Source organism: Podarcis raffonei, chromosome 4 (assembly GCF_027172205.1).
Source record: "Podarcis raffonei isolate rPodRaf1 chromosome 4, rPodRaf1.pri, whole genome shotgun sequence".
NCBI classification, from domain to species: domain Eukaryota; kingdom Metazoa; phylum Chordata; class Lepidosauria; order Squamata; family Lacertidae; genus Podarcis; species Podarcis raffonei.
In genome coordinates, this window is record NC_070605.1 from 41909085 (window position 1) to 41922600 (window position 13516).

The window sequence follows — 13516 nt, forward strand, 5'->3', positions numbered from 1 at the left end:
TTAATAAAATTTATGTTTCCTTCCCCCCAAAAGTGTGCAGTCAATCCATAAGTTGTGTTTGGTGGGGGATTCAGTGTGCATACTCTGCAGCAAGGGCATATAAAGCCAACCTTGTGGTAAAATCTTCTGCTACTGACTTACAGAAAATCCGTATTTTATTGGTCACACACACACACAGTTTGAATAAGAAGCTTTCCCAAGTACCTGCAGCTTATCTCCTTACAAAGGAGGAAATTAGAACAGAATATGCCATGTACATTTTAAGTGTATCTATGAATCTCATTTCATTTTTGCAAGTAGAAAATGAAGTTGAGCCTCCATGATGAATCAACAGTTTCTCAATAATATACTCATATACTCAATGATATAGTGATATTTCTATTTTATATATTTATGCTTTTTGTAGGAGCCACTAGGAAATCATGAACCCAAACACTGGGTAAGTTCTTGTGAAATCACAATTATTAGCACCATTAATTTTGTGGGATATTGGGGTTAGATCAAGATTTACCCTTTTGTGAATGGAAGTTGCCCTCCGGAGGAAGCAGGTGTGGCTTTGAAGCCCCCCAGCACCACCTCCCGTGTATTCTGGGATAGTTCCCCTCCCACTGAGAGCAGCTTTTCAGTAGTTAAGCTAAATAGGCTGTTTCAAAGGAAGGAAACTCATATTTAAATATTACACACACACACAATAGTGAGCTAAAACTAAACATGAATGGTAATTCCTAATATAAAACTAATCCTGGGTTTATTTTTGCAAGCAATTTCCTCTTTCTTCTTTTTACTGGAGAGAACTCAACTATTGTCCACTATTTTTTAAATCCCTGGGGAAGCACAACCAGCTGGTTGATTTTCCAGTTTCTCTTGCTCTTTTGCCCCTAAGGGTTGGTGCCAAGATTTTTTTATTATATCTTTTGCATCCTTACCAAGTTAAGCAAGTTACATGCTTACATCCAAAACGGCTGTGTTGTCTTGCTCTCTAGCAAGCTTACATAATGTTTTTTAGTTGTACTAATGAGTCCATTCTCAGTTGACTAGCATTTCCTAGTCTACCCTACCGGAGCACATCCTGTGATGGAAGCCTACCACATTTTGTCAACTTCCAGGCCTAACTGGATGGTGTATACTTTTGCTGCCCATTAGGCAGTGTACTAGAAAACTTCACTTTCTACCAAAATCTTGATTTAGGCTGCTTAACCTTAATTACATTTAACTGGGAAAAATTATATTGCATACTGCACAGCTGTATTCCATAAATACGAACATTGCTAATAGTTTTCATACAGGCAACTGTTGTATCAACAAGTACATACTTGTTATCAGCAATCTTAGCAGAAATATCAGATCAGTTACAAATCAGCCATAATGCTATAGGGAAAATAACATGTTTTAAATACAACTTTTTCTTTTTAAAACTTCAGAATGATAAAACACTGCTTCTCTGTGACAACTACTTATCATAATATATACATTTGTTTTCTAGTTTATGCATTTATGTGTTGAATTTTTTTTTCTTAATAGCTTAAAGCTTTCAGCAGCACACATTTCAAGGGATCGTGTATAGATGTTACAAGAGAAGTTGCTGGTTTTGCATCATTTACACCTTGTTCTTTTAAGGTTCTTCGGGGATGGTGAGTTGAGTTGATCTATTCACAATTTTTAAAGCAGCTTGGAAAACAATTTCAATCTATTTTATTTACACCTTAAAAGTGAGAGAATTTTCAAGGCAGTTTACAAAAAAAATATGATGATAATGCTTTAATTATAATATTTGTTTATAAGCTGTCTTGAAAATTATCTCTCTTTTAAGCTGTTAACTTTTCAGTAAGGGCATTATATAGTTGCTAAAGCCTACAGTCAGATTTGTGCCATGCTTAGAAATAGGCCCCTAATTTCATGACTGCTAGTATCAAACTTATGTTGTATGCATTTATTTTCTGTTTATATACCACCAATTTTTTGTGTTTAGTTGTAAGTCCCTAGAATGAAATCAGTGTGTGTTGAAAAAATTGTCTTCTGTTGATATTTTATTTGGAGAAAAACATAATAACCTATTACGACAGCTGACCTTTTCTTGGATTTGTCCTTCTAGTTGGTTACTGCATTACCAGGGGGAAACTGCTGAGGATCAGTGTGTGCTGGAAGAAGACCTCTACCCTGACCTTACTTCCTGTGGTTGTCCAGCAGCTGCAGTCAAGTCCCTTAAGCCTCTTGAATATGTAAGATCTGTATTTAAAAGGTCTGTTTTATAGCCAGCCATACTCCAGGGAAGCCTATTAAATTCCCTGTAATTCAAATTCAGGGAAAATAGCATCTTGCAGAGAAATTGAAGAGTTGGGCTGCATATGCGCACAGATATTAGAGAGAAAAAATTAACTTACTGAATAGTACTTTGTTTGGCGCGGTGGCAAGGGGATACTTTTTTAAGGGCAAAGTCTAGTGCACAGGCAGGCATTGTTTGTGGTGAGTCCTACCAGGCCTCCTGCATTGTGCTGACAATGGTCCTGTCCCAGTTTCATGTCTCTGTCAGAAGAAAGTGGTAATATGGGTAATTGACAGAGGTTTCCCCTCTAATTTTATTTACATGCCAACTGCATGTTGAGGTGGCTCAGTTGTCCTGCGTTTGGAGCAGTAGCAGCAGTGCAGGCAGGAAGCAACCATCTAATGAAATATTTGTTTGGATTTAAACAAATGATCTCCAACCTATAATTTGTGCCAGTGTAATTTCTGTGGGTTAAACCACAGAGCCTAGGAGTTGCTGATCAGAAGGTCAGCGGTTCGAATCCCCGCAACAGGGTGAGCTCCTGTTGCTCGGTCCCTGCTCCTGCCAATCTAGCAGTTCGAAAGCACATCAAAGTGCAAGTAGATAAATAGTGTCAGGGAACTGCCATTGGAACGAGAGGAGGAGGCGAGGCTCCACGACGATGCTGGAGAGGGGCCAAGTAGGGAGAGAGGCAGGTCTCCTGTTGGGGAAGAAAATCAGCGCAACACCAGGGATGAAGGGGGGCCAATGGGGGAAGCAGAGAGCAGGCTCAGAGACTCTTCACTGGACACCAGTGGGGAGAGCACAAGTCCTCCACTACCCACGCCCTCCCTGCGCAGAAGACTTCCGCGCAGGGAGAGTAGGAGGAGACTGGGCGTCAAACAACTTTTATGTTGGAAAAGGTTTAAGAAATGCCCACTGTCAGATTCTGCCAGCGACTGAACAGCCACGAAGTGAAGGGCTGTCCAGCCAGGAAAGGTTTAACTAGGCCACCTAGCCAGGAGTGGCGGCAACTTACGCACGAGCAACCCCATATAACCATGGGGGAAGGTAAACGGCGTTTCCGTGCGCTGCTCTGGTTCACCAGAAGCGGCTCAGTCATGCTGGCCACATGACCTGGAAGCTGTACGCCAGCTCCCTCGGCCAATAAAGCGAGATGAGTGCCACAACCCCAGAGTCGGCCACAACTAGACCTAATGGTCAGAGGTCCCTTTACCTTTTTAATTTGTTGAAAGGTTGCCAGGTCCGCCCCCCCCACTCCGATTTCTGACAGAAAAAAAGTTCTGCAGTTTACCAAGCAATCCGTAATAGCAAGAACAGGATTAGCATATGATACAGCAATAGCTACACTGTGTGGTGCTGCAAGATTCTTGTGACTGACACCATAATCCTAATTTATGTCGAATTAGTCAATCCTACTGAATTCAGTGGGGCTTACTCTTCGGTCATTGGGGTTAGGAGTGCAGCCTTGTTTAATGGGAAAAGGATGTCTTAACTGGTGACAAATGCAAAGTGGGTAGCAGCAAATATATACCAGGTTTATTATTTCCCTGCCATACTCACAGGCAATGATATATGTTACCTGACTCGAGCAGTTTCTAAACCTTCAGGTTAGGGCATAATTGAAGTTTTTACAGGTTAAATTGCCCGTAGTATGTCTTAATTGCCTCAAGTAGACTAACTTTAGTACCATGTGTATTGCTAATCTTAATAGCTCTTTGTTGCACTAAGAACAAACTGGGAAAGTGGTCCCCTTTGTGTTCAGCATTGTACTAGATTAGTTTTACTGTCCCTGAGTGTTTAAAAAAATGTTTTGAAATAGCTTTATAGCTTTCACCAATGAATAGGCTAATTCTTCTCATCTTATCGCCTGCCTATTCATGATTGTCCCTTCTCTTTGAGAGAGGGAGAGAGAGAGAGAGAGAGAGAGAAGGAGGAGGAGGAGGAGGAGGAGGAGGAGGAGGAGAATGATAACATTTAAAGAATCAGTCTCTCATTTGGTCCATTCCTTCTATGTTTCGGTGTGCAACTATATTGTCTTTTGGCTGTTTTGCAATGTCATTTGGCCCTTATTAAATTCATACTGCTAGAATCCAGTTAATTTGAAATTTGCTGAAATTTGTTAAAATTTTAAGAGAGACTAGCATTCTTAAACCAGTGTGTTGTGTCCTCAAGGGACTCTGTGGCAGGAAATTATGACCTCTGTACAAGGAGGAACTTCCCCTGGTTTCATTTACAAACAACATGCAGTTTTAGCAGTATCATGCACTTGCTGTTCTAGAAAGCTGCTTTTAGTAACAATGTTAGCTGTTGATCTGAAAACTCAAGAATGCAGTAATGGGCGGACATTATTTACTTCTGTGCACAATTGTTTTGAGCCTGTATTTTATACATTGCTTATTTTTGTGTTGCGCTTGTTTTTAATTGCCGAAATGGCTTCTTTGCACGTGTCTACTGCAAAAATACTTCATTTTGGCTAGAGAAAACAAAAATGGTTCTTAAGCATCTCAGTCCATGCCCAGTTCAGCTGCAGTATTTTAGGCAATTACGTATCATCCAATGTAACTGGAATGTAGTTTCCATTTTTTATGGCATTGCTGACTTAGAAGACATTTTAAGAGTACAGTGAGTGGTACCTTGGAAGTTGAACAGAATCCATTCCAGAAGTCCGTTCAACTTCCAAAATGTTCAGAAACCAAGACATGGCTTCCGATTGGCTGCAGGAAGCTCCTGCAGCCAATCAGAAGCTGCGTCGGATGTTCAGGTTCCAAAGAACGTTCTAAAACTGGAACAATCACTTCCGGTTTTTGATTGTTCGAGAGCCAGAACGTTTGACTCCCAAGGCATTTGAAAACCAAGGTACGACTGTAATGTTGCTCATCCCATATGAAGAGTCCAGTTGGAGCAGTCCGAAGGCTTCTCTAGTACAGCATCCTATTCCCACAGTGGTCAAGAGAAGCCCATAACCAGGGCTTCAGTCCAATAGCCCTCTCCCATTCATGAGCCCCAGCAACTAGTATTCAGAAGTATACTTAGCCCATCCCTGATGGCTGTTTGTTTATTTTATGAAGTGCTGATTAATTGATTATGCTTATCAGTACAACCAGCTTTTATTTGGTTTGTGTTGCCAACATAATCTAAGGTCACTTCACTTTTTTTAGTTGTTTTAGTTGGATTTTTAATTTATTTTAAATCTGGCTAGGATTGAAAGTAAACACAAAATGATTTAACAAAAGATATGTGATATTAAGCTTACATATTCATAATTACTAGAAGCTGCCACATTAACAACTGTTGATATAGCTCTGACAATTTCTCAGTCCTTAATATAGTTGCACTGGGAAAAAATAAAAGGATAGTTTGAGGAAGACTGTATGGTCCAACTCTATAATTCTTTGATTCTATGAAAGTCTGTCATGTAGGTCAGAGTTAAATAGAATGTTATCTGTGGAACTGTCAGCTGAGCAGAAAATAATGGCCAGAGCTGCTCTTGTGACTTGGCAGAAGTGTAATGAGCAGGGTTTAGCAGCAGCTTTTCATGGGATAGAATTGATTATTGTTGTTGTTGTTGTTTAGTCGTTTAGTCGTGTCCGACTCTTTGTGACCCATGGACCAGAGCACGCCAGGCACTCCTGTCTTCCACTGCCTCTCGCAGTTTGGTCAAACTCATGTTGGTAGCTTTGAGAACACTGTCCAACCATCTTGTCCTCTGTCGTCCTCTTCTCTTTGTGCCCTCCATCTTTCCCAACATGAGTCTTTTCCAGGGAGTCTTCTCATCTCATGAGGTGGCCAAAGTATTGGCGCCTCAGCTTCAGAATCTGTCTGAGTGAGCACTCAAGCCTGGTACCTCCTAATGCGTGCTAATCAATTAGGAGTTGAAAGTGCAGAAACAATGGCCAGTTTAAAAATTGCCAACCCTAGTTGTTTGACAATTCCATTCATGATGTTCAGTGGGGGTTACTCCTAGGTAGGTGTGCCTAGGACTGTTCCACAATCTCTGTTGTTGCTGACAATGTTGTTGTTGTTCATCCAAGTTTACCATCAATTTTGAAAACTGATCCTCTAGGCCAGGCTTCCTCAACCTCAGCCCTCCAGATGTTTTTGGCCTACAACTCCCATGATCCCTAGCTAGCAGGACCAGTGGTCAGGGATGATGGGAATTCTAGTCTCAAAACATCTGGAGGGCCAAAGTTGAGGAGGCCTTCTCTAGGCTGTGCCATTGTTTGGCTATCTTCTACTTTCAGATTTTTCAAATCCTTTTTCTCTGCTAGCCTTAAAATGATCTAGCAGTCATGGACACAGTTTGAATAAGTTGAAGATGTTCATGTTTTGAGCTCTAGTGGGGGTTCAGGGGCTCTGCCACTATGGAATTCCTGACTGTGTTCATGTAAACCACGGGGTGGGTGGAAGCTACCGCTGGCAGTACCCAGCATATTCCCCCCCACAAAAAACACCAGTGTTTCAGAGGCCAGGGAAGGGATAGAACTGGACCAACCAAGGATGTGCTGTATCCTAAGCTTGTCCAGCTTCTTGCAGGAAGCCAAATCTGGGCTTCTCTGCTGTACTAGTCTGGACCTGGCATAGCAAAAAGGTGGTTTCCCCCCGCTGCCCCCTCCCCCCCTTAAGCCCTGGCCATCATGACTTGTGGGGCCCCAAATGCAGTTGTTCTGCCACTCTATTAAGCCTCGCTGCTGGCTTCTAACAGTTTGCAATGTTCCTTAACTTGATTTGTTCAGAAGCCAAATGTGCAGTGATACCTGTCCCTGGAGGGAGTTGTCAACTTGCAAGTAGACACTAGCGAAATGGGGAACTACCTTCACAGCGACATTTGCTGTGCAGATGTTACCAGCTTTTCTCTTTTCTGTAGGTTTTTGCCGAGCCTTTGATCAGCCTTTTCACTTTGGAGAACTGCGAAGGCAGAGAGCTGTACGTGCAAGAAGCAGTCAGTTCAATTCTGAATAAGAATCTTCATTTTCTTACCCAGTCTGTGTGGGTGAAAAGTGGACTGTAAGTATCACTTTATTCTACAGAGTAGAAGTCCTAACATTGCACAAGCAGGATGGCACTGTTGAGCGTCATCTAGTATTTCCATAAGAAGGAACTGCATGGAATTCTGTATTGATCCCAAGTGCTTTTTGAGGATACACACAGTAAATGTGCATATATGTATACTTCAAGTAGTGAAATGTTTAGTCTTGCAGCACTTTATTTTGTAATGGCAGAAGTGAAGATCAGAGGAATTATTTGCTAACATGTTTCAAGCAGGACAGAACAAGCAAAAAATGCAAGAATAAATGGCTGTCTTAGATAAAAGCATTTAACTTGCAAAACAGGAAACACACAGCCAGCCTTCTTTTAGAATAGGTAGAGGAGGAGGAGAAAAATGAAAACCTGCTATATAATAAATTTCAGGTTTTCAACAACTATGACGCAATGTCTGTTGTAAAATAAACGTCGCTCTTTAAACAACATAAGGCAATATTCTGCCTTGAAAATACCCTTAGAAGTTACAAGTATAGGCTACAATGCCACATTACTCATCCAAGGTATTTTTAAATGATGGAAAGGGGGAGTGTTCCATGAAGAAGAAAGCAAAAGTCTGCTGAGCATATGCTAGGCTGCAACAACTAAGAGAGATTATCACTTAGAATTCTGGGGGAATATTTTTTTAGGATTGAATTAGAACTGAAATTAAGGTTGATTTGAATTTCTACTGCCCATTCCCTTTTCCTTCCCCTATGATAGGGAGACATGTTAGAAAGATCTCTGGGGAAATGCCAACTTGCTGCCCAGAGCTGTTAAAATAACCAGAATCCTATCTGAATGGGAGGGTGATACTCCTTTGTGAACATCTGACGTGGTAGTTTGGTCTCTGTTTCATTATAGTTGAAGTTGGCAAAGGCTGTTTGCTGTCTTTCCTCACATAGGCTAATCAGATGTTTGGGTCCAATCTTGTACATGTCTATTTGTAAGTAGGCTTCCCTAAGATGTGCATAGATTTGAAGCCTTAATGGCTTACAACTCAACATCTAGTATAATGCGATCATACGAAGCATGAGTATATTTTCAGTTAAAAACACTTTACTGCATATTTTTGTCTAGTTGAAATTTTACCGCATTAACATAGTTAATTCATATTCTATTTTGAACTAGATGGATAGCATATGAAGGATGCAGTTTCTTAGGGAAGCAACTTCTCCTTGAACCCAGCAAGATTTCGAACTGGACTCAGTTTAGTGGCTGGAAAGTAATTGGCTCCCTTCGTCCTGTAAAGCAGGTACCAGTTACAAAGTCTGTTTCTTCTCGCAGAATACATGCATCTTTTTAAAAAGTTGATCCCACATTCGGCAAAGGTAGGAAGTTCTTTTTTTTTAGTTTTTTTTTAAAATAAGTTTTATTAGTTTTCATCAAATTATACATTTCATCCCGAATACAACAAATCATAACTGTTTTGGACTTCCTTCAGCGTCTCTGACAATCATCCATATTTGTACCTTTAATACACATTCCCTTCTTTCGTATTGCCAATATTCCTCCTTACTCCTAATATTTCTAATAAACAATACTTATTTGTTTTTTACAGTGCCTCTTGAAATCCCACTAGCGTTGTGTTAACACCACATGTATTTTTCAGATAGTCCACAAATTTTTCCCAGTCCTCAATGAACTTTTGATCTTTACTATATCTAATTTTCCCAGTTAATTTATCCAGTTCTGCATAATCTGTCAATTTTAATCTCCATTCTTCTATCGTCGGTATCTCCTCTTGTTTCCACTTCTGGGCCAACACAATTCTGGCTGCCGTTACTGCGTATTGGAAAAGCTTACAGTCCTTTCTTCTTATGTCCTTTCCTACAATCCCTAAAAGAAAAGCTTCAGGTTTTTTCACAAAAGTATATCTTAACATTTTTTTCATCTCATTATATATCATTTCCCAAAAGCTTCTCACTTTCTTACACTCCCACCATTGATGAAAGAACGTCCCTTCTTTTTCTTTGCATTTCCAACATTTGTTATCAACCTTATACATTTTTGCTAATTTTACAGGTGTCATGTACCATCTATAGAACATTTTCATCACATTCTCTTTCAGTAACGTACAAGCCATAAATCTTATGTTCTCTTTCCACAATTTTTCCCATTCTTCGAATTGAATGTTGTGCCCCACATCCCTTGCCCACTGTATCATTACCGATTTGACCTCTTCATCCTTAGTATACCATTCTAACAATATCTTATACATTTTTGACAGAATTTTATACTCATTATTTATTATGTCTTTTTGGAAAACTGATTCTTTTTCAGCATACCCTTTGTCCTTCAAGTCTTTTTTGAATGTTTCGTTTACTTGGAAGTAATGCAGCCAATCATTCATATACTCTTTGACTTGTTCATATGGCTTCAATTTCCATTTCCCTCCTTCACTGGTTACCAGTTCACCATATGTACCCCATTTTTCTCTCATATTAATCTTCTTAACACTCAATACCTCTAACGGAGACAACCAATGTGGCACTTTTGGTTCCAATATATTTTTATATCTTTCCCAGACCTCTATTAGTGAACCTCTGAAGATATGGTTTCCAAATCCTTTGTGAACCCTTTTTTTATCACACCATAAATACGCATGCCACCCAAATCTGTTATCGAAACCCTCAAGGTCTAATAACTCATTGTTTTCTAACTTTATCCATTCCTTTATCCAGCATAAACATGCTGCTTCATAGTACAGTCTCATATCTGGCAGGGCGAAGCCTCCTCTTTCTTTTACATCCGTCAATAACTTAAATTTTATTCTCGGCTTCTTCCCCTGCCAGATATACCTTGAAATCACTTTTTGCCATTCCCTGAAGGTTCCTGTACCCTTTAATATGGGTATAGTCTGAAATAAGAATAGCATTTTCGGTAGCACCGTCATCTTTATCGTGGATATTCTTCCCCAGAATGATAATTTCATTCTGGCCCACACCTCCAGATCTTTCTTAATTCCTTTCCAAACCGGGATATAATTATTTTGATACAAATCAATATTCTTAGGTGATAACCAAATTCCCAAATATTTAACCTTTTTCACCGCCTCTATCTCAGTTCGTTGCTGCAATAAATCAATCATATTTTGTTCCATATTTTTTACAATAATTTTGGTCTTTCTCTTATTCAATCTGAATCCTGCCACCCTTCCAAATTGTTCCATTTCATCTAAAACCTCCTTCACACTTTCTAATGGTTCTTCCATAGTCAGTACCAAATCATCGGCAAAGGCTTTAACTTTATACTCATTTAGACCTACTGTTACCCCTTTTATTTGCTTATTTTGTCTAATTGCATTTAGAAAGACTTCCAGAACCGTTATAAATAACAGTGGTGATAGTGGGCAACCTTGTCTTGTTCCTTTAGATATTTGAATATCTTCAGTAATAACATCGTTCACAATCAATTTTGCTCTCTGCTCCGTATAGATTGCCTTTATACCATTATAAAACTCTTGTCCCACCTCCATATATTCTAAGTTTTTCAACATAAATTCCCAAATCACGTTGTCAAAGGCCTTTTCCGCATCTACAAACATTAAAATTGCTTGTTTATCGCTCCTATCAGACAGATACTCTATGACATTAATTATGTTTCTTACATTATCTCTCATTTGTCTGCCTGGTAGGAAGCCTGCTTGATCTTTGTGTATAAGTTTTATCAGTATCTTTTTCAATCTCTTCGCAAGAATTCCTGCAAAAATCTTGTAGTCTGTATTCAATAATGAGATAGGCCTATAGTTCTTAACTTGAGTTAGATCCGAATCTTGTTTTGGAATTAATGTAATGAACGCTTCTTTCCACGTTTCTGGAATGTCTCTTTCTTTTAAAATATTGTTCAAAACTTCAGTCAACGGGGTCACCAACACATCTTTCATTTCTTTATAGTAGCTCGATGTAAACCCATCCGGACCCGGAGCTTTCCCTCTCTTCAACTCCTTTATCACTTCCTTTACTTCTTCTTTTCCTATTGGGGCATTCAGCTGGTCTTTTTGGTCTGTCGGGATCTTCCGCACCATTTTCTCTTTTAGATATCTTTCTATTTTCTTCTTATTGTTCCTTTCTTTATTTTTGTATAACTGTTTGTAGAATTCCAAGAAACCTGGCAAAGGTAGGAAGTTCTTTTCTGCTGAATGGAACCTAAACCATGTCCAATTCTAATATTCATTTAGTTGTGGAAGTACATTACCATTTTTATGCATGCAGTATGCAAACAGAGGTTGTATGTTTACATCAGAAGGAAAAATGTATTTGTGCAGATTTATAACAGAGATACATACCTGTCCCTGAAGTGTGTAGTAATTATTCTTTTCTGTTTCAGCCAGCAGTTTACTTCAGAATAAAGAACCGATCCCTAGACAAATACCTGACAGTTGCTGGGAATCTAATGGATGCAAGAGCTGCATCATTATGTCTTTCCCCATTAAATGGCAAGACTACTCAGATCTGGCGCTACTGTTCTGGACTTCTCAAGTCCAAGGTACTTTGCTAGCAGCTGAAACAGCAATGTCATCATCCTCAATTCTGTCTGTTTATAAAGCCCGGCCATTTCTTCTTCTGTGCAAGTAGGAACCAGGGTAATGTGATGGGCAGTGGAAACACTTTAGGTGCTTAGGAATGCTAGCTAACCCTTCCTGCCTTTTCCCTCTCACAAGTCCATAGCTTGATTCTTCAACAGCCCAGGTTCCAAATTCAAGTTTCCATTGCATCCACAAATTAATGTTTCTAATTCATATGAATAAGGCTTTGAAACTGCAAACTTTTCAGGGTGAAATGAGGTAATGTATTTTAAAAGCAAACAGCACACTGTGTCACAAAAATAAGGGTTGGTTTTTTTTAATAGCAGCCTTCATGGGAGAACAATTATTTTGACTTCTGTATCATTTTCAAGTTCAAATGCATTAGCTCTGCATGTGATACATTTCCTTGCATGAATGTCTCCCTGGGAGAAGAACCTCTCTAAAAGGTTATTTTAGTGTGTGTTTTATCATTGGAGTGTGCTAATTTGTACCAGACTTCTCAGACCACCTTTATCATGCATCTGTAAAAAACAAAACTGAGTAAGGAAAACCATGCCTTCTAGCAAGCACACTACTAAAGATGCAATTGCTACATTTTGCTTTATGGTTAGGCCAAACCTGCCGTAATCCCCTCCTTTTTTAAAAGTTTCCTTCTTGGCAATTGTCCTCAGTTACGTATGTTGAATTTGATAGCACTGAGATAACTGTCTCCGTTTGTTCAACGCTTAGAATCTGCTCCAGGTCCTGGGCACCATTTAATTCCAATTGCCTTAATACAACTAGTCACAGATAGACCTGTGTCTGTAGAACAGGGATGGGGAACCAGATGATTTCCAGATGTTGCTGGAGACCCATGTTCCTCTGCCCCAGTCAACATGATGGGCGTTAGGAGTCCAGCAACATCTGGAGGACCACAGGTTCCCAACCCCTGCTATAGAGCATACGCATGCCTAACAATGAACTTTGGCCTGTTGCACTAGTCCTTTTTTACTCTTCATACTATGCTTTAAATTGTCTAGTAAAAACAGTGATACCCTGTACTCCGTGAATCAGTTGTTTACTTGGGTGGTATGATGGATCCAGCCTTCTTGTTGCTGGAGACTATATTCCTGCTACTGTACTTATCTGTAGGGCATATCTCCGTTAGAAATATGTAAATATTAGAGCCCACCAAGGCAATGAACAAATTCTTTCCCCCAATTTATCTAGGTTAATGATGCTTGCCTTGATGTCATTGGAGGCAGAGATGTTCCTGGAGCTAAAGTGGCATTGTGGGTAGAGCATGGGAAGGCAAGACAGAAGTGGCTGCTCAACAAAGATGGGACCATCAGCTCATACCTCAGTGACCAACTGGTTCTCGATATCAAAGGTAGACTTTAGCTATTGTTTTATATGCCCTTTTAACTTGGTACAAAAATACAAGGCTTCACAAAATTGTCTCCTCACTCCCCTTTTAAGGCTCTTAAACTAGATTTAGGTCATGTGAAGCTTTCCCTAAATAATTGTCAAGCTTACCTGGAATAACTTAGAAAATAGTGAGCTCTTCTGCACACTGAGGTCACGAATGCATAGCAATATCCTTAGTTCTTTTCACAACTGAAGTCAAAAGGCTTCATCGTCAAAACCACATTGGATACTCGAATCATGAAAATCATGCCTCCCAGGAAGTATTTCACCAGAAGTAATTATTTAGCTTTAAGCTT

General features: G+C 39.6%; 1 protein-coding gene across 2 annotated transcripts in view; it reads left to right on the top strand.

Annotated features, from left to right (window-relative positions):
• Positions 1-13516, top strand: part of LOC128412873 (beta/gamma crystallin domain-containing protein 3-like) — a 37117-nt gene that overhangs the window by 19260 nt on the left and 4341 nt on the right. For both annotated transcript variants that reach the window (XM_053386373.1, XM_053386374.1), the window contains 7 exons: positions 407-439; positions 1522-1631; positions 2093-2219; positions 7131-7270; positions 8417-8540; positions 11615-11773; positions 13023-13182. In XM_053386373.1, coding sequence (XP_053242348.1) covers positions 407-439; positions 1522-1631; positions 2093-2219; positions 7131-7270; positions 8417-8540; positions 11615-11773; positions 13023-13182 — 853 coding nt within the window. The remainder of the gene's footprint in view (positions 1-406; positions 440-1521; positions 1632-2092; positions 2220-7130; positions 7271-8416; positions 8541-11614; positions 11774-13022; positions 13183-13516) is intronic.